Source organism: Clarias gariepinus, chromosome 17, assembly GCF_024256425.1.
Source record: "Clarias gariepinus isolate MV-2021 ecotype Netherlands chromosome 17, CGAR_prim_01v2, whole genome shotgun sequence".
Classification (NCBI taxonomy): domain Eukaryota; kingdom Metazoa; phylum Chordata; class Actinopteri; order Siluriformes; family Clariidae; genus Clarias; species Clarias gariepinus.
In genome coordinates, this window is record NC_071116.1 from 8,129,570 (window position 1) to 8,150,758 (window position 21,189).

The 21,189-nt window shown below is 39.1% G+C and overlaps 3 protein-coding genes across 6 annotated transcripts; 1 reads left to right on the plus strand and 2 right to left on the minus strand.

Annotated features, from left to right (window-relative positions):
• Positions 1-60: 60 nt before the first annotated feature.
• Positions 61-1,017, minus strand: hcar1-2 (hydroxycarboxylic acid receptor 1-2). Its single transcript, XM_053476318.1, has one exon. It carries the CDS (start codon positions 1,015-1,017, stop codon positions 61-63), a length of 957 nt encoding a protein of 318 aa, XP_053332293.1.
• Positions 1,018-4,879: 3,862 nt separating this feature from the next.
• On the minus strand, positions 4,880-10,805 carry denr (density-regulated protein). The gene is made up of 8 exons (XM_053516504.1): positions 10,645-10,805; positions 6,763-6,873; positions 6,547-6,566; positions 6,348-6,432; positions 6,127-6,234; positions 5,616-5,732; positions 5,308-5,447; positions 4,880-5,199 (listed from the first exon to the last, which is right to left on the minus strand). The coding sequence occupies exons 2-8, from the start codon at positions 6,860-6,862 to the stop codon at positions 5,155-5,157; spliced, it is 615 nt and encodes a 204-aa protein (XP_053372479.1). The 5' UTR covers positions 6,863-6,873; positions 10,645-10,805; the 3' UTR covers positions 4,880-5,154.
• A 276-nt stretch (positions 10,806-11,081) lies between these two features.
• Positions 11,082-21,010, plus strand: ccdc62 (coiled-coil domain containing 62). 4 transcript variants are annotated; one of them, XM_053476162.1, is made up of 15 exons: positions 11,082-11,249; positions 11,394-11,544; positions 11,634-11,687; positions 13,745-13,903; positions 14,203-14,301; positions 14,452-14,644; positions 16,795-16,961; positions 17,165-17,266; positions 17,346-17,517; positions 18,081-18,182; positions 19,032-19,120; positions 19,435-19,535; positions 20,032-20,134; positions 20,496-20,750; positions 20,876-21,010. In XM_053476162.1, exons 4-14 carry the CDS (start codon positions 13,754-13,756, stop codon positions 20,709-20,711), a joined length of 1,494 nt encoding a protein of 497 aa, XP_053332137.1. In that variant the 5' UTR covers positions 11,082-11,249; positions 11,394-11,544; positions 11,634-11,687; positions 13,745-13,753; the 3' UTR covers positions 20,712-20,750; positions 20,876-21,010. The 4 variants fall into 4 exon arrangements, with proteins under 4 accessions (XP_053332137.1, XP_053332134.1, XP_053332138.1 ...); XM_053476159.1 differs by having other exon boundaries at positions 11,634-11,674; XM_053476163.1 differs by lacking the exon at positions 13,745-13,903 and having other exon boundaries at positions 11,634-11,674.
• The last annotated feature ends 179 nt before the right edge of the window (positions 21,011-21,189 follow it).

A 21,189-nucleotide genomic window follows, 5' to 3' on the forward strand; every position in this document is an offset into this window, starting at 1 on the left:
GGAAATAGTTTGACATTATTATCACAATTTCATGCATTTCTTTTTTTTTTCCAGTTCACTTTAATCATTTGATACCGTAGCCACGATGCTACCTGTTTTCTTCCCTCTGAGTTTTAAAATAAGGCTCTGTATGGTCCCGCTGAATGCTGGAGTGGAGAAATAGTACACCAGAGGGTTGAGGACGCTGTTGAAGTAGGTGAAGCAGACTGAAGTGTAAAACGCCAGATTTGCCTCAGTGAAATACGAGCAGTCGGTGTACCAGATCTTCAGTATCCAAACGGCAACCCGTGAGGCAGTGCTCGGAAAGAAGCAGATGATGAAGACCATAGCGACGATGAAAATGAACTGAACGGCCCTCTTGATTTTGCCTGAGGTGTCCACCGTCTTGCTTTTCAGCTGCCACGTTATGCAGGCTGTGCAGAAGACGACGATGATTGTGGGCAAGCAGAATTGGATCACGTAAAAGGCATTGTGCCAGTTTGAAAGCGGATTGCTGCCCATGCATATGTTGAAGCTCTCGCATTGGGTACGGTTGCCGAAACTGAAGAAGTGTGGTGACCCGAGAAGGTAAGCCGTCATGGCTATTATTGCTGCCCACATGCCCGCAGAGACCCACATGGCATAACTCAGGCCCATTCGATTGATCCGGTTGAGCGGATGCACAATTTTTAGGTAGCGGTCCACGGCCACTGCTGTTAGAAAGAAAATACCTGCTGCCCTATTGGCTGCAAGTAGGAAGAGCAGGATCCGGCAAAAGATGTCCCCATGAATCCAGTCTTTGCGCCTGCGGTAGTAGTCAGCTCTGAAAGGCAAGCAGAACAGCACCAAAGTGTCAGCTATGGCCAGGTGTGCCAGGTAGATGGAGTTGGGCTTCCAGCTCTCCATGTGGAAGGCGAACATGCAGAGGGCTAAAACGTTCCCGGAGAGGCCGAAAATGAACTCTAGGAAAAGGACGGGAGGGAGGACATGGTCCAGAACCGGAGACTCGAAAGCGCAACAAACCGAGGAGTTCGACATGCGGGAAGCGCTGATGCAAATGAGCTTCAGAGTTCAGAGGTCTGAGAATTTTACCTCTCCGAGCTCTTTTATTCCACTTCCCATGAGGCAGTGTGCCCCAGGGTGTCCTAATGTTTCCATTCATGCTCCTGTAAGCTAGTTCACAGATAACAAACCCAGGTGTTGTGTGAAAATGATCTCAAAAGGGACTACACCCACAAGTGCCTAATGAGGCACATGAAACATCCCACTGGTCATCACCCTTATGCGCTTATAATAATTAAAAATGATTATGAACATGATACAGTGCCCTACGGCACGCAACGCTCTGCCTCGGGGGAAACTTTCATCGTTGAAACACAAACAGAAACAAAACATTGTTTGTATTTACCCCACATTCAGTGTGAAGTTTCATGGTCTTGCTTGTGGTTGTTTAACTGTACATGTTTTATGTTTGTTTTTTTTAACAACCTAACACTAGCAAGCAGTAAGCTGGATGGTATGCATCAACACACACACACACACACACACACGTGCCCCCCATGTGCCACAGTTAATAAATAAATATTGTACATAGACATTATTCGGAATAATGTTGAAACATTGGTCAGTGACAGCTGGTCATGATATCAGACTGGAGTTTAAAATAAAGTGCTCAAGACATTTTATTTGCATTTGCAGTTTAAATCATGCAACAAGTTTGAGCATGAGCTTCACAAATCCTACCTATAAAATCACATTCGACTTCATAGAAGGCCGGAACTTTCATCTAATCTGAAAAGGCATCCTGGTTTAGCCCATTCTTGCCTATTTATCCTAATATTCATCTCCGCGATACAGAACACTACAAACATAACAAATCACAGAGCATTCGTACCTTCATGGTTCCTCAGTTAATCAAACACACGATAAAACTGTCATTCCAAACACCTCGAATGTTCACAAAGTGCACTTCAGTCAATGTATATGATTAAATGCATTAGAGAAGCATGAATACAAGGCATTGGTTACATTTCTTCAGAAGTTATGGTTTGTTTTTTGTTTTGTTTTTAGATATGTGAATCAACCCTCAAGTTTTAGGAATTGACACTTTGATCGAGCCTAAAGAGTCCACAGTGGTCAGAGAGTCTCATCAGACCTGAGAATTTTGTTTTTCATAGTCTGAGAGTAGTTTAGGTGCCTTTTAGCAAAATCCAGATGGGCTGCCATGTGCCTTTTACTAAGGACTGGCTTCCGTCTGGCCGCTCTACCATATAGGCCTGATTGGTGAATTGCTGCAGAGATGGTTGTCCTTCTGTAAGGTTCTCCTCTCTCCAGAGAGGACCTCTGGAGCTCTGACAGAGTGCTCATCAGGTTCTTGGTCACCTCCCTGACTAAGGCCCTTCTCCCCCGATCGCTCAGTTTAGATGGCCGGCCAGCGCTGGGAAGAGTCCAGGTGGTTTCAAACTTTTTCCACTCCCCAGATTTGTGCCTTGAGACATCCTGTCTCGGAGGTCCACAAACCTTTGACTTCATGCTTGGTTTGTGCTCTGACATGAACTGTCAACTGCGGGACCTTATATAGACAGGTGTGTGCATTTCCAAATCATGTCCATCAACTGAATTTACCACAAGTGGACTTCAATTAAGCTGCAGAAATTCAGCTGCCACGTTATGCACGTTATGAAATATCTCAAGGATGACCAGGGGAAACAGGGTGAAATGCCCCAATTTTGCAAACGCTGTGAATACTTATGTACATGTGCTTTCTCAATTTATTTATTTTTAATAAATTTGCAAAATCTCATGTAAATTTTTTTCATGTTGTCATTATGGGGTCATTATGGGGTCATTATGGGGTGTTGTGTGTAGAATTCTGAGAAAAAAATTAATTTCATCCATTTTAGAATAAGGCTGTGACATGTGGAAAAATGTGGAAAAACTGATGCTGTGAATACTTTCCGGACGCACTGTAATCATAAATCCCATTGAGAGTGTGATTTTAGTGTTTTTATTTATCCACATTTTAGTCTCATCATCTTTCACCTACAATATTGCATACTGATTATGTCACTGTGACTTCATCTAAAAGCTCAACGAGTCAGGTTTATTTAAAAAATAATAATAATAATAATAATATATATATATATATTTTTTTTTAAATAAACCTGACTCGAGCTTTCAGATGAAGTTGTTAGGTGGACTCTTCAACCATCTGACATCTGGCTGAAGGTGACAATTTCATCAACAACCTTTTTTCCTGTGAAATCGGTGAAGTCACAGTGACATAAAAAAAACTAAAAAAAAACACTAACAAAACTGCTGCCTTTATATTGAACCGGCGGAATAAAGACGATGTGTAGTAATATCGGAGGGGAAACAGTGTGGGAACACAATCGCTGGGGAAAATACCACAAACCTGAAGAGACACATCAAGAGATATACCATAAAAATCACCCAGTTTTAAATCATTGCCAAACACATTAAGCTAATAGGTTAGCAAATGATTGTTACCCAGAGGAGCTGTCCCTATAACAGTCCAAGTGTGTGAATTAATAGAATTATTATTATTATTTAAACACTATTTTCCATACTGCTCCTATTGTTTTGTAGTTCATAAATATGGACAAGCAGCAGTTGTTGTGATGGTTAAAAATAAATATGATTGGCTAAAAACATAATATTTAAAATGTATATTTTCATCTGAAGATAATTATTTTGTGAAAAACCTTTAAAAGCATGGTTTTGGCTAGGCTAGATTGACTGTAGGGTTAAATAATAATAATCTGATTGCTAAAATGTTAAGTTTTTATTGTCTAAAACTAAATTAAAATACTTTAAGGTTCCTCATTTATCCCAGGACTAAGACTAAAATTAAAAATAGCTGACAAAATGAACACTACAGAAGCCTCCTTGCCACCATCACCAGATTCAACAACGGTTTCTTCTGGAAGCAGCAAGACTACTCAACACCCTACATCGACATTTTGTTTCAGTGTATACAAGCTGTATAGTGGAACGACAGTAAAAACACTTTGACTTGTTAGATTTCTCTTAATTGGAATGAACTGGAATAAAATTTCTCCTGAGAGCTGGTATAACTCAGGATCAGGGCCTTCTTGCTAAGTTTGCTTTGAGATTAATACGCCAGTATTTTTGTTGTCTGTAGGCTTTTTTTTTTATTAGACCTATGACTATGGTTTACCTTTCTGGCTGACGTCTTGAGGTCTTTCAGGAAAATCCCTCTACAACATCATGATGCCACCACCCCCATGCTTCATTGTTGAGTTAATGTTCTTTAAATTAACACTGAAAGCGTCAACCTTTTCCTACATAGACAGCCCTGATTAATAACAGTTCCTGACATCTTTATGCCTAGAACAGGTACTTGACGACCATATATAACACCTTTTAACAAGTTATGTTAAATGTAGGACTCACTTAATAGAAGTTTTGACCTTTTCCAGGTCAAAATTTTGACCTTTTACAGTGACATGTACACTCCTGTTCATTCCTAAATATGACAACTGGCTAATCAGGAGCTTTCTGGAATCTTTTTGGAGACAAACAGCTTTGTGAATATAGAGGAATTCTAATGTAGTAAATTTCATGTGAAAGAAATCTTTTTTCAGACACAAGATGGTTTTCTAGACATAATTTTAGACGTATATTAGATAATTTAGACATAACTTGATTTTATGTAAATGTTTCTCACGGCTCCATTCTGATATACCCACACCACAGTACACATAGATATACACATGCGCGCGCACACACACACCATACACGCAGTCCCCTTTATAAAAATATCTTGTCTCATTTTATATGGAATCCTCAAATCAAAAGCAGTTTTGCTGAAAAAGATAAAGTATCGTTAGTGAAATGAAAAGACCAATATACGAAGAACGAGCCAATGAGCCTGGAATTTATTAGCATTGAAGTTTGGTTGAGCAAAGTGTTGAGATATTCACATCATACCAGACCTTTGGCAACCAAGAGCGTAAGCAGCTAATTAGAACTGGGAGGGGGAGAAAAAAGCGCCAAGGGTGTGGCCAAGTCCACCATGTTCTATACAGTAAATAAAAGAGATATAAAACAACTTGATGTTAATGTGTACATTTGGCCATGTTTTTTGTGTGTCGTGTCGCAACTGTTTCAGTAAAAGTGCACATCAGGATTTCATTTCTTGACCTCTCCAAGATCGTCAATGCTATCATCGTCCACCTGTAAGAGAGAGTAGGTTTATTGTGAGGCTCCGGGATATCGAACACAAAAATTACTTTGTCTCAAGTTTTCCTTTAAGCAGGCATGTAAAAAAAGATTTATCGTCACCTCAGGCCACTTCTCCTGGATGACGTCAATGATGTCATCTGTAAAGTCTCCCTGAATGATGATTTCATCTTCCGCTGTCACTGAGGCGCCACAGGAGAATTTCTGAGCAAAGAATCTCTGAGCCTCTTTAAGATCTATGTCTGAGGAGAGAAACAGTACAAGAAAGCAATTATAATTAGCACTGAGGAACACTGGTTAAAGTTCACAATTATTTCCTTGTTTAAAAAGCATTCACACTAATAATTATAATTATTATTAATGATTAGAAAGAATTATAATAATAATATAAATGACGTGCTATGTCTTACCAAAGGTGGCCAAGCCGCACACTCTTGTGACATATTTTTTCTTAGCACGTGGGATTTTTGCTATCGTGACTTTCTGGGGAACGGTCTTCTTCTTCTGTTTGATTTGACCTCTGCCACCTGGAAACACATTTAACACCAGCTTGGGCTCAGAATCACAACTCAAGTCATGACCTCAACCTCACGGGAATGTGTGTGCAATATACAGCGCATCTCAAAAAATTAGAATATTGTGGAAAATTATTACTTTTATAATTTAATTAGAAAAGTAAAAATCTCATACATCATAAACCCAGTGCACATCAAGTGAACTATTTCAGGCCTTTTGGACTTAAATTCGATGATTATGGCTTACAAAGCATGAAAAGCATTAATTTTGCATTTCAAAATATTCAAATATTATTTCCTAAGATCGAAAAAAAAAAGAAGTCAGAATTTCAATACAGTTTGGCACAGTTTCTTTCCCAAATAAAAGTCCTTAGAAACAGCATGAATTACCAGAAAAATTTATTACCTCTTTTCTGCTTCTTCTTCTCTTCTTCCTCTCCAGCAGGTGGCACCCCTGTGCCCACTCCTCCACCTCCTCCTCCCTCTCCTCCTATTTCCTGCTTGGGTGCATTCCCTGCAGCCACAAATACTCCAGTCTTTTTTTGTAGCTCCAATACATAAAACTGCCTTAGTACTAAAAACTGAGTACCAGAGTCTATATGACTTGAGAGGAAAAGTAACACTTACCAACGGTCATTCTAGCAAACATGCTTGGGCAATTTTTCTCAAGCCATTGTCTGCATTTTGCTGGCTCGGGCATGTACTCACAATACTGCGGGTGTACACAGAAAAACCCAAGATTACACCTAAGATAAGTAACCAAACTGGTGCATAATGATAATAATAACAATAATAATGATAATGCACAATGATAATGTGGGCCCACCTCTGTCGGCAAGGAGCACACTAGAAGGGGGTGTTGGGGGGGGGGGGGGATAAAAGGGAAATATATTATTCTTTGGATTTAAAAATACTTCCAGCAACCAACTTCTTCTGAAATTCGACTATAATGTAATCAGGCAAAAAATCTGTTGATGCTTAACAACATGCACTATTACACAGACATCATTTACATACAAGTTACGGCAAAAAAAACTGTTACCTCCACAATAAAGCACTTTCAGCGGGTAATTCGTGTCCCCATCAGCCCGATCCGCTTTGTTCTCTGGAGAGCCTGACTCGGCGGTCTCAGTAGCAGACATGTTGATTTATTCTAGAACATAAAAAAAAAATAGATAAACATTTTCTTTTGTAGCAAAATATTTGAGATCGATTAAGAAAGAATGATCAGACGAGATTCAAATGATAAAAGAACCTGTGATGAAGATCAGTGCTGGTTATGAATGATGTTTCTTAATTGAAATTATACAACAACGAGTAATTCGATTGGACGAGAGGCACGAGTGCGGATAATGGACGAGAACACCCTGATAATTACACTAACTGTTCTTCGCAGTGACGGTGAAAGGAGGTTTGTACGGTCTGCAGTACTGAGGAGAGTGCAGCTACCTGCCAAAACCCACATTTAAAACCAGTCATGGATGCCCTTTTAAGCCAGAAAACACATCTGATAACGTTACATCATCTTAAACAACACTTTGTCCACATAATAATTCTAAGTGGTTTTGAATTGAATCAGAATTTTATTTATGCCCAAGTCTAGCTTCTAACACAAGGCTGAATACCAAATCCCTCTGTGACCCCTAATCAAGGCCACTACTTGGTGTGTTGAACAAGGGATTGCACACCCCAGTGGAGTAGCTTTCCATTTAACACTATTTGTGATTTAAGCCGAAAATGTCTGAAATGTCAAAATCTGCAAGGCTTTCTCCTTATAAAGCACGTGATAATGTGTTAAGTATAATTCTTTATACTAGTCAGAGTTTACATTTTACTGCATAGTCACGCGCACGACGTATAACGTGACCTCGCTGACCTGATACCATGTGTGGAGCGAATAAACATGGGACGTTTTCAAGTTACAGGCCCCAGGATCATTTTTTAAACAATACTTGACCCTCGCTCAAGGAATTTTCCCCAAAATATTTCATGTTTGTGTTCTCCTCTTGTCTTTAATGACGACTCCCGAATGAAATAAGTGCATACTGCCTCCTGCTGTATCGGAGAGTGTCAATACGCGAGTGATGCTGTAGAGAAGCTTTGTGCTAGGACGGTACTAACTGGTACCTCATTTCAAAGCACCAGGAAGTTTCAGACAAAGAATTCCGTTCCGTGGCAGCACCAACACTTGGATACTAGAACTGGAATAAAACATTCAATCATCAAAGGCTGGTGGGTGGGATTTTAATGTGTAGTGTAGTGTCATATCTACCACAAAAGACAAAGTGCAGCACAAATGCTTTCTTGTAATGATGGTTTGATCCTGAAGTACACTTACAGAGCGAGAAGAAAAGCTTGCAAAGCCATGTTGAAATTCGCTAGCATTTCTTTTACCAATAGAATTGCTGGGAAAGTAGAGACAAAAAAAATAAAACAATTGGGAGGATTGCTATTGAACTGACACTAGCACCAGACATGAAGTAGCATCTGTTTCACTTTGATGGAAACGGGGTATGGAATGTTTCCAGTTCACTCCGGACAAATACGAAGACTGTAACACTCTACATCAGGTTGCATGAGGGCTGCTGGATACCAACACACACCAGGCAGGTTACAACTGAGGTTTCGAAAACAATTATCCAATAATTGTCAGACTCGGGTTTTGTATATAGACCTCAGATGAGCCCTACTCTCCATTAATGACCTGAATGAGCTCTTCTGTCGTTTTTGAAAGACAAACGGAGGGTCCCGAGAAAGGAAGTAGCAAGTAGTGAAGCTAGGGAGAAACATCTCTCACCCTATCTCCATTAGCACTGGTTCTACACAAGTCAGTGTTCTTTCTCCTCCACTCTTCCCCGGTATACAAACAGCTCCACCTCCAGTCAGATTGGGCTCATCTCCAGTAGTGAGGAATCTGCCTTGGACCTCAACACTCCAAAAACAGTGAAGATGGAGGAAGAACTCAAACAGATCCCACCAGCCTGTAGCGCGCCTCAATCAGTACCGAGAACCATCACCACCCAGAATGTCAAGTGGGAGCAGCTTAATATCAGCTCCATAACCAAGAAGACACAGCAGCAGATGTTACTTCAAGACTGCGGTCGATCAGGACCAAATCCACTCCCCATAGTGGTTAAGTTGTTGGACTATTTATCAGAAGGTCCCAGGTTTAAACCTCTGCACCAACTTTGCCACTGCTGGGCCCCTGAGCAAAGCCCTTAACTCTCAACTGCTCAGATGGACAATGAGATAAAATGTAAGCCTCTCCAGGTAAGAGTGTCTGCCAAATGTTGTTAATGTAAGATTCACTTATTTGTCACTTTTTTTTTTATATTTTGGTCTGTCCACTAAGCCACATTGCCACTCACATGTACCTTACAGTACACTAAGATAAATCCCACCCCCCATGTGCTAGCGGTCAAAGCGCATAGTCAAGCATGATACAGCACCTCCTGGTTGCGGATAGGGTTAAGGGGTCAAACCATACCATGCTTGAACGTGACTGTGACCATACCGAACTTATCTCTCCTTCTCTTCTTTCTTTCTCTGTCGTGCTGCACATGTCGCTCGTGAGCTGCCAATTATCTAGACTAATTTTGATTCATACAAATTTTTTACATTTTATACAAATTTCCATAGTTTTCTTTCGAAAATTCTTTTTTCGTTATTAAAAGCACTATAAAAATAATGAAATTAAATAAACCTGCTTCTGAAATCGGTCTTTTAATGATATCTTTACATTTCATACATTGGAAGACCAACACCTGGGCCTCGTCTTTCTGTCTGTCTATCTATTCATCTAAATTTTGTCACAGCATCACACAAAACTGGTTAAACAGAATTTAATAATACTTTAACAATCCTTAGGTATTTGCCTGAAGTTAAACCTGCGCTATAAATGAAATCAAATTGTTTAGTAGAAGAGACATTATAAGCAATTTTATGCCAGATTACAAAGCAAAAGTTGACGGCATACCTTGTATGCGTCAAACTGTGGGCGCGTCTTAAATTGACCACTGGACAGGATTTAATGAAACCTTTGCAGTACTTTGATATCTGACTGAAGTTAAACCTGAACCATAAGTGAAATCAAAACGTTGAGTGAAAGCAATGCTATGACCAGCTGTGTCCGGGATTCAATAAACTAATTTAAAATAAATTACTAATAAGATACTTGGTCAATGTGAACAAACACCTGCACCAATAGATATTAATTAGAAAAGCTAAACTGAATATTTGTACTGGAATTACTTGGTATTTTCACAGTTGAAATAACAGCGCTGATGTGGTATGAGTGATTTGTAATGTGCTAGAGGGAAAAAAATTCATCTTTATCTGATCTACTTTTTCAATTTCCCATCTGTGATTCACTCTCAGATTACCAAACAGGGAGGCCGAATGAAGTACGACTTCAAAACAAGCATAAACAATTTTTTTTATTATTATTAATAAGTTAGGAAGAGAGTTCTGTACAAAAAGACAGACAAGACATGTACAGGGGCTTCACATAACTGATTACATTAAAGCTGATCACGTTTAAAAGGTAATATGGAGAAGTCAGGTTTAATGGACCTGATGCAACTGACAAAAATGAATAACAGTATTGTTATAAATCATTCACAGATAACTGGTTATTCTGCAAAACCTGGGAGCCCTGATGTGCCAGGTGTGATTGTGTGGCAATGCCAATATCTCACATGGCGCACAGGAAAGCAGCAGGCCTTAGAGCAATCAAGACCAGCTCTGAGCTCTGATCCCAAATAAACGATCCACTACTGCATTAAAAAATGAACTCCAGTTTAGCAACAGGAAGCCGTTTGGGATTTAGTCTGTCTCTATGGAGAATTTCCACCCATTCATTAGCAACGGCTGCTAGCTAAGCACCATCATCCTGCATAAACAATAACGTTGTGATAATACATACCTCTGGTCCGTCCTCAGTTTGTCTTTCTTGTCGCTAAAATATTACGCATTATTACATAAAACGTTTAAGCGCCTTTAGTTTTTTATTTTATTTTTATTATTTTTTTTTTAGTAAACACAGACTATGCTGTTTCACAGCTTGAGCACACCTCTACAGTCTGATTCGGCTTGGGGTCCTAGCAATACATCCTGCGCATGCGCGCAACACAGCGATATTTGCTGTCCCAAAATATGCCTGACTGTTTGTTTAATGTATAATAATTGTTTAGCGCTAATTCTAGAATTAATTGCGTAGTTTGAGTAAATATATTTGAAAGAGCTAAAAAAATAAACAAACAAAGCAATGCGAAGGGGTGTAACATGATGGGATATTAATGCGCTTTTAACGCAGGCAGTAATCAGGTTTAACACAAGCTGTTCTTGTCAAAATAACGAATTTTAAAAATGCCGTTAGTTTAAAACAGCGAGTTAACTAGTTGTTAACTAGGTTACTGTTTACCGAGTTATGCCATTTAATTCTTGCTTCAGTATAAATGTGTATAAACTCAGGTTCATACTACTATTTTATCTGTTTTTAATATAATTCGTTAACATTCTAGCACCTAGGTAAGTAAGGTAAATTGAGAATATTATAAGTATTAACGTCTTTAACAGCTCCACAGTTTGTTTAGTTAGATTTAGATTTGGTTAGTAAGATTTGCTTAGTGATAAGTCTGAAAAATATTTGATTCCATATGAAATGTACTTCAGAGCAGCATTGTGGCAATCACAACCTGCTAATGGGATGAGAGAGAGCTGATAATGTGTAAGTCTACAACTCCAGTTTGTGAAGACATGATGGATGAAGTTAAAGGGAAAGAAAAGTCAAAAGGTTTTGGGAACAGTCTCATGTCCAATGATGGTAATGAACATAAAAATGATTTTAGTGGTTATTCTTGTAATCTTGTGTTGTTGATCGAAATTGAATATGATTTTCATTATTTCCATCAGGTTTCCTGTTTGACCCCTGGCACAGCACTCCTGTAAAAAAGGTATGTTAGTAAGGTAGGTAGGTACGACTTTGTAGTCACTGTGTAGTCCAGCAGGTACTCAGCATTAAGAGTTTTTTTCACTGAAACAAAAAGGTCGAGCCCAACTCCTGAAAAACAACCCCACACCAGTTTCAACATGACTGTGCCTCAGTGCACCAAGCAAGGTCCATAAAGATATAAATGAGCGAGTTTGGTGTGGAGGAACTTGCCTGACCCTGACCTGCACAGAGTCCTGACCTCGACCTGATAGAACACCTTTGGGATGAATTAGAGAGGAGACTGCGAGACAGGCCTTCTTTTCCAACATCGACATCAATGTTAATGACCTCACAGATGCGCTCCTGGAAGAATGGTCAAAAATTACTATGAACCCACTTCTAGAACTTGTGGAAAGCCTTCCCAGAAGAGTTGAAGCTGTTTTAGCTGCAAACTGTGGGCCAACATGATATCAAACGCTATGGTTAAGAATTAGATGTTACTCTAATTAAATTAAGTTCATGGCACTCGAGCGAATGCTTTGGGCAATAAAGTGTATATTGGTGCAGGTGTTTGTTTACATTGAGCAAGTAGCTTATTCGAAACTTTTTTTAAGATAGATTATTAAATCTGGAACATAAATGCTCATAATTTCCCTTCTACTCAGCATTTGTGTTTTATTTATGGCGCAGGTTTAACTCCAGTCAAATACTTAAGGACTGGCAAGTGTCTAATCTAAGTTTTATTAAATTCTGTCCAGCCAGTTTTGAGTGATGCTGTGACAAAATCTGGATTGACAGACAAACAAACAGATTTTTTTTGGGACTGGTTTCTGGTCCACCAATGTAAGAGAACTTGTATATATATTAAAAAAGTCTAATGGTATATATAAATCTACAGTTTTATTAATCTTTTTTTGAGATCTACTGCACAAAAAAAAATCTGTTGGTACTGTTGGTACATACTGTTGGTATGTGTACGAATAGCTAATCAAATCACTTAAATGTTAAAGGAAAGTCATTAAAATCAATTGTATCTTCTGGATCTTCTATACCAGTTATCTCGTACAGATACTATCCCAGGAGACTTAGGGCATGAGGCGGGGTACATTCAGGAAGGTGCCAATCCTTTGCAGGACACACACGCACCCACCCACCCAATTTACATGTCTTTGGACTGTGGGAGGAAACCGGAGTACCTGGAAGAAACCCGCCAAACATGGGAAGAACATGCAAACTCTATGGACACAGACCCGAAGCAGGGAATTGAACCCTTGATCCTGAATGTGTAAGGCCACAGTGCTTAACACTAAGCCATCATGCTGCTGTGCCTTGAATCATTTTCCAATCACATCATGTGTTGAAGTAATATGTTCTTCTTGTACCACAACAATGACAATTTTTATCAGAATTCAACCATCATCTATTAACCAGAAATAGAAAAATTTCCCTTTCTCAAATTGCCCGTTGTGTGTGAATGAGTATGTGAGTGTGTGCCCTGGAATAGATTGGCACCCTATCCAGGGTTGCCCACCTTGTGCCCAATAAGGCTCCAGGCCCCCCATGACCCTGTATAGAAAATAGCAGTATAGAAAATTAATGAATGGATATGTGCACTTAAGGTGGTAAAGTGTTGCAGTTCCTTTATAATCCTACAGGTGGTGTGCTCCAAACTATTTACACATTGGCAGGCAGAACTCTGTCTGTATATAAAATATTAGCTGTAGTTTGTTTGTTTAGAGTTGTAACAAAATGAAGGAAAAAAATAGCGACATTTTTAAATTCAGGGTGCTAACAGAGACTCAAATCGAGTCAGCACCCCAGTATTGTGATAATGAAGTATCGTATCCCTGCTGATTCCCATCCCTAAGCTTGTACAGTAATAACGTATTTACTAATTAACTTTTAATTATGTAGCCTTTGTGCCGTACACATCCCTGTGTAATTTATCACTGTATAAATGATGTGTCCAAATGACAAACAAAATCTCTTAAATCTTGAATGTTGGAGGAAAGTAATCAACAATGACTTGATTGTGTGAAGTGATGCAAATTCATTCATTCGTTCGTTTATCTTCTATACCGCTTATCCTCAGACTTGGGACATGAGGCAGGGTACACCCTGGACAGTGTGCATGTCTTTGGACTGTGCGAGGGAACCAGAGTACTCGGAGGAAACCCACCAAGCACGGGGAGAACATGCAATCTCCATGCACACAGACCTGAGGCAGAGAATTGAACCGTTGACCTTGGAGGTGTGAGGCCACAATGCTGACCACTGGTTATCTTTGTTAAATCACATATTTATAAATTAACTTTAAATTATCTCGCTTGTGTGCTGTACACTTCAATGTGTAATTTATGACTGTATTAGTGTATAAATATATAATGAATTAGGATGAGCGTATTAACAAAGGTACGATTAGAATTACAGCCGCTGTTATGGTAATAAATCAACAAATTAATCAGAATTGAGAATTTTACAATGCTATTCTATAAATAAACGTTAATCAAATTCTTAAAATGTCCACCTTTTTTATTCTCCACTGTTCAGCACACAGATGAAGGCAGCATGGCAAGACGGATTGCAAAGAGCATGTATAATAACTCTGAAACCCAGCAACCATCTCCCTCTGCCATGCAGGCATCTCAGGTGAGAACCCACGGTGATAGATTTTAGACTTTATTTTAACAAAAAGGTTTCTATTATGCTTCTGTGAACTTTAATTTTTAATTCTTGTCATGTCATTACCATCTGTGATGATAATAAAAGTTATCTTTTGCCTGTATGTGTTACTGGCAGACTCGTGCAACTGATCTGGAGATCACAACCATCCAAAAGCAGAGGATGGAACTGCAGCTGCTCATAGCAGAGCTGAAGGACCGCGATCAAGAGCTTAACAGCATGGCCGCGGCTCATCACAGACAGCTGCAGGCTTGGGAGCAGGACCGGCAAAGAGTACTGACTTTGGAGCAGAGGTGTGCACGCCTTGAAGGTAAGACTTCATTTTCAAAATTAGAGATGGCTTTTTTTTATTGATTGCTTTAGGTATCAGTGGTTACATACTGAGTTATTCCATCTCAAATCAACCAGTGGAAGAGAAATTTTCCACCATCACTTCTCAGATTTTGCTAATTTTTTTCACCAATTTTTGGTATTGGCATAAAAATAAAACCCCCCAATTCTTTTGTCCCAACTCCCACACGTTAAAAAATGGCAGCCATCTTGATTTTTGGCTTCGACGCGCTTTAAGACGTGCCACGCCCCTTTTTGAAATCCTCTTTCCCTGATAACTCACATGCTATATGTCATATGGAGATGAAACTGGGTATATTTATGTAATTGTTTATGTAGATTCAGATTCTGTAATCAATTTGGCTCTCTTTTGTGGTTATGGAGATATTTCTGGGAAAAACATTTTGGGGTGTACCCCTTTTCGACCCCCCCAGAACCCAAGGTCTCCATGTATATATGTTCCTCAAAAAAATAGGGGTTACTTCACATCACCTCATTTTGAAAATAAATAAAAAACAGGGGTGTGTTATGCCCTGTTTTATAAAAATCATCAAAAATTAATTGTCCAGGTTTTGCAAATGTTTTACGATTTAATATACATTTTATATACAGAGAATGTACATGGATCTACATAATAGGCCTTATCTACCATTAAATGTGTCATTTTATGGTGGTACATGTAAGATACATGTATCACTGTCAAACAGTATCATGTAACTAAACCATTCAGGTTCATACTGATCAGAAAGTTGAATTATCTCCGACCAACTCCATGAGTGACCTCGTACTCAGGGAACTTGGTGATTGCAGAAAAACAAAAGCAGGTGAGTGTGTTTTATTCATGTTAATTTATTTATTGAATCTTTTCGATGTAGTTTGTTGTCTTAATCACAATCTGTTTACAAAGACTTGATGGCAAAGCTTGTCTGTTTTTTGGATTCTCGTGACTATATCTTGCACAGATGTGAGCAGTGCCCCCCTAAATCAAAGCTATCTGATAATCGATATAATAACGATATAACTGACGATATGATTGACACGAGACAAAATACTTTACAATTCCAAAACTTTATTAGTGCAAAAAAAACCATCAATTTATTTTCAATTAACAAGCAGCTGTTTGTATGTGCATTAAACCTGTATAAAATGTTAACAGCACCATTTTTACAAACCAATTCTGGTTCACCTGTTTCATTCAACGATCTGCTTTCGCCCATGCTTTTTCCGCCATAAGCGTATGAAAACAAAGGCACTGCGCATGCGCGTTTTACCAATATTCTATCGCGATATTTCATTTTCATAACATTGTACATAACATTGTACCGGTATAATGGTGAAAGGTAAAATATGACCCAGCCCTAAACTTGACGGTATATTTGAAAATGCTGATTTGGACCCAGATGACACTGTTCAGTTCAAGCAGTGGACTCATGAAATCCATGGCAAAATTTCTGACAAGTCTTTGTCAGTGTCTGATTTCATTATGAGACTTAGTGAAAAATGTGATTCCTGCACAGCTCATCAATATACAGCCAAGGCCCAAGCTGCTTATTTGAATGAACTGAAAGAGAAACTTCCCATTGGGGAGAAGGCTGTTATCTTCATGGATTTTGCGGAAAGCTATTCTTTTGTCAGGATGCTGTTCAAGGTTTTCATTAGGATACATTCCAGGTGATTCTGCATCCCTTTGTACGTAAAAAGTACGTAAATATACCCAGTTTTATCTCCATATAGCAAGTGGGTTATTAAGGAAAAGAGGATTTCAAAAAGGGGCGTGGCACGTCTCGAAGCGTGTCGAGGCCAAAAATCAAGATGGCTGCCATTTTTTTATGAGTGGGAGTTGGGACAATAAAATTGGGGGGGTTTATTTTTATGCCAATACCAACAATTGGTGAAAAAAATCAGCAAAATCGGTAATCATGTGGTGGAACCCACTGGTTGAATTGAGATGGAATCACCCTACTGTATTTGGGGTGTAACGATACACTCATGTCATGACTCATACTTGCTTTATAATTTGATTTGATCTCAGAATTTTTTTAACGAAATAGTAATGAAGAAAAATTAAGACTGAAATGACTCTTAAAAAAAATCTGTATAAAAAGAAAATAAATAGACTTCTGTTGCTAGATGAGCTGCAGAAGCGTAATGAGGTGATCCGAGCCATTAGCAAGCGTTTGAAGATGGCGGAGGTGCGAGAGCAGGACAGCCGCAAGGAGCTCAGCAGCATCCAGCAGCAGATGCAGGAGCTTAGCCAGAGACATCAGCACAGCAGTCAACACCATCAAGACCTGGAGGTTACTGCATTATGTATATCGCTCTTTAGTTACGAGCATCTGTACAGTTTAGTTACATCAAGCATGACAGCAGGCAGATATTGATTAACAATAGAGGTGGGACATAGTGGTTTTAAAAAGACTCAAAAGATCGCCATCTATACCGTTTACAAATACTTTCCTTTAGGTGTGTTTTAATATTAAACGGTGCTGACTTTTTACAGGAGAAGAATCGAAGTCTGAGCTCGAGCATTCTGTCTCTTTCATCCCAGCTTGGCCAGCTTCAGGTTCATGATGAAGAGCTTAGCTCCACGCTTAAGCTGAAGGTAGCTCTCTTTCCTCTTAAGCTTTATGGCCTGCAGAGAGATTTTACAGTTTCTTTCATTTATACATGCATTTATTCAGGACAAAGATCTGACAGAAGCCACAGATCGCATTTTAGATCTGACCGACCGGCTACGGAAATCGGAGTTGTCGCTAAAGGAGTGCCAGTCTCGTGAGAGCAAACTGTTACAGGAAACAGAGGAGTACAAGCACCGCTTCAGAGAGGCCAGACGTCAAAACGCTCAACTGAAAGGTAAAAATATTAAAGTTTGAAGTTTGGCACTTAGGGCCTTGAAATATAGTCGCAGTCTAATAAATGAACATTGAAAGGCGTGTAGGTTTCGGTAGTTGGATGTTTTTTGCCGAGCGTCTTGAAATGGCACGGTTAAACCCTAAATCTCAGTATAGTTAAAAATCTGTGAATGTGCTTCTAACATTCACCAGTCTTTAAGCAGTCTGCACGAGCTTAAGCAATGTTGCCAAGGGTTAAAATTAGGTTTAGGATCCTCCACCACTGCAAAGGTGATGGAGGCATATTAATCTTGATCCAGAGTGGTATGAAATATGACTTACACAACCAACTACAGTATAACTAACAAGCAAGAATGAGTTCTTCTGCAAGATGATGTACAGTTTTTTTCAGCTAGGATGAAAAACTAAAACAACATGAAATTTGTATCATATTGTCCATCTTGCCTAATTCATACAGCGGACATTTTTTATTATATTGTAAATCCTTACAGTAAAGTTTTGTATTGAGCCATGCATGATATGACATCATTAACTTTTAAAAATGTTTTGATTTCCCCCTTACAGATGAGTTTCAAGAGAAGACTCTTGAGAACAACAGTCAGAGAGAGGAGCTCATTCGACTTAGACAAGAGAACCAGCTGCTCAGGAAAGAACTGATCCTCGCAGGTAGAACGATATGCCCAGAGTTTTGTCAATATAAAAAAAAAAATGCAAGGTTTATGTATTCAAATTGTACTATTAATTTCATGAGGGGTGTTCAAGTCAAACTGGGACTTTAAATATCTCATGCACAAAGGTGTAAAACTAACTGAAATTACAAAAGACTTCAAGTCTCCAAGTACGGTGTGTATCACAGTACTTTATCATCACAATACAGTGATGAGACTCGCAGTAAAACATCTGAATTGTAAAAAGAAACTCTCCATTGTTTGTCACTAAAGATCCTGGACGAGGTGACTGAGCCCACTGCAATAGTTCCTGTGAACATCAAGCCAGTAGAACGTCTGATTCTTAAAAATGGATGGATGTTTTGTCACCAAATTGCAGAAGAGATGCATCTGTTAGTGAATGATTGTGTGTACAGTTTCCACAGACACTACTTGCGCAGTAAAAGAACTCGGAACTCAGCGTTACTGCCACATCCCCTGTACCATCCTGACCTTGTTCCGAGTCATTTCCACATGTTTTGGCCATTATAGGAGTTCCTGGGAGGCCAGCATTTCATATGTGAAGCAGCCAGTCTGATCATGGCTCTGACGTACTGAGAAAACGTTCTACCTTGATGCTATCAAAACACTAGTGAAACACTAGGATAAATACATTGGTGCTGGGATTAAATAGAGACATGACGGTAGTTTTTACTCACAATCAAAACTCCCGGTTTGACCTGAACACACCACATATATTTTAATAATCCATATGTCATTTTCTCTTAACCATGAAGTTAATATAGAGTTTTGTTTTAGAATTTCTGGGGTAGAGAGTGTGTTCATGCTAACACTGTATGTTGCTTAGATGAAGGTGAAAGCTGGAGGGAAGAGTTGCTTGCGCTCGCGCGATCCAAACAAGAACGCACCGGGTCTGAGCTTCTCTGTCTGCGGCAGGTATTTTCTACCATGCTGTACTTTGCTAATATGAACGTACATTGATAATGATGAATGTCAGCTATTTTTTTGTTAGTTATCAGTCTCTTAAAATGTCATTGCGCTTCCTTATTTGTTGCTCTTTAAGCAGTCGTCCGGTTTTTCAGCATTCTCTCAGTAAGTCTTGCATTTCTCCCCAGGAGACTGAGTTAGCTATGAACTTGTCATCTGTCTGATCCAATTTCAAGGCACTTGTTTCTAGACCTGATGAAATATGGAATTTGGGGAAAGTGTGCATATTTATCTTGTCAATCTGTATTTGTTTTTTGTCATAGGTGTGTGAGCACCAACAGAACGACTTACAGCTCTTAAAGCTTAACCTAGAGAGCACCAGAGAGGTATTAATGCAGTATGAAAGTCAAGGGTCACTTGTAAGGTAAAAAAACCTTATTTGAGCAATTTTTGTTAAAATATGTTTGTCGTTTTAATAAAGAGAGTGTAGCTGGAATAATTTGTGCTTTAGAAGGCTGTAAGCATCAGAAGACAGAGATGAGAGGGTCAAATGGAGAGTGCCATAGCGAAAGCCTACTCGTACCCGAAAAAAGGAAAATCACACATTCAATTTTGTTACATCAGGGGAACATAAACATGTTCAGAATATCTGGTATGATGGAGAGAAACAAGACAAGCATAGAGCTGCAAAACTTTAGTCCGTAACAATGATGGACCGAATGCTGCTTGTAAACGACCCACAGGTTTCTTGGTAGGACAGCAGTCAGACGAACTAATTGAAATACAAATTATCAATGAGATTAATGTTACAAGGTATTTGTTGGAACTAATGTATAGTGTACTAGATGTTCTAGAGGTTTCTTGAGCAGTGCTGCTTAGTAATTATTGATGACGGTTATGATATTCTCCTTTTTACGCAGTCCAGGGGATGTAACTTGTGTGTATGTGGACCGCTCTACACCCTCACCACGGAATAGGACAATGAGCCCCGGACTTGTAGAGGACACAACACTCAGCAAACAGGTAATACAACCGATGACAAATACCCCCCCGCCCCCCTAAAATATGTCAGTCGGTGGACTGGCTAAGAGACCTCCCCCCTAGGTGTGAATGAATATGTTAAATGTGTATGCATGGTGCCCTGAGATGGACTGGCATCCCATCCAAGGTGTAATTCATTCTTATGGTAAGTCCTCTCGCTTTAGACAAACTATGACCAGAATTAATCTACTTCCAAAAACAGTTTAAGGTATAGACTACATAGATCTACTCTTAAAATATAAAAACCAGGGCACACAAATTGCTTTTTTTTTTTTTAATTGTTATTTTGACTTCTGAGCAGATGACTTTTTGGTTTCTTTTCTTTCTTTTTTTTAAAATACAGAAGCAGCAGGGGTTGACCTCATCCACATGTCGCTTGCAACGCTTGCTCACGGAGTCACAACAAATGGTGGCCAGTCTGGAAAACTCATCTGGGAAGCTTCTAAGTCATTCCCAAAGCTCTCCAAATCACAGCTCAAGTCCTGTCCTGAGTTCCACCTCACATTGTAACAGCCATCACGTTAGCCGTAACAATACAGAGAGTTGTGACCAGTTCTAGTCCGCCAGTACTTACCAAGAAGAAAGGCAGCTGAGAATGGTACATCTTTGTGTTCTCATGTCCATTATTTTTGTTTTATTTTAGGAGAATTACAATTGTAAGTGTTACCTATTTTCTCATCAATTTTTTAAATTATTTTTATTTTATTTTTTATTTCTCATCAGGATGGCTCTCGAGTCCAGAGCGTCAACGGTTCACAGAAAACTGTAGAACATAGTCAATAAATATTTGTGTAGAAATCTTTTGGCTTTTGAAAACAAACCAACATGGACATCTTCAGTGGAGAGTTCTGTGGATGAAGCCATTCCTCTACTATAAAATGTTTTTAGAGCAACAAAAACATTATGAACATTTTGACTGAAAAAGTTTTATATTAAATTATTTTTTACAAAAAACTTTTTATACTTCTTAAAAAAGTGAACCTTACATCTTGCTCTGTCCTGTGGACCAGCTACCTATTTATAAGGTGTCAAACGTG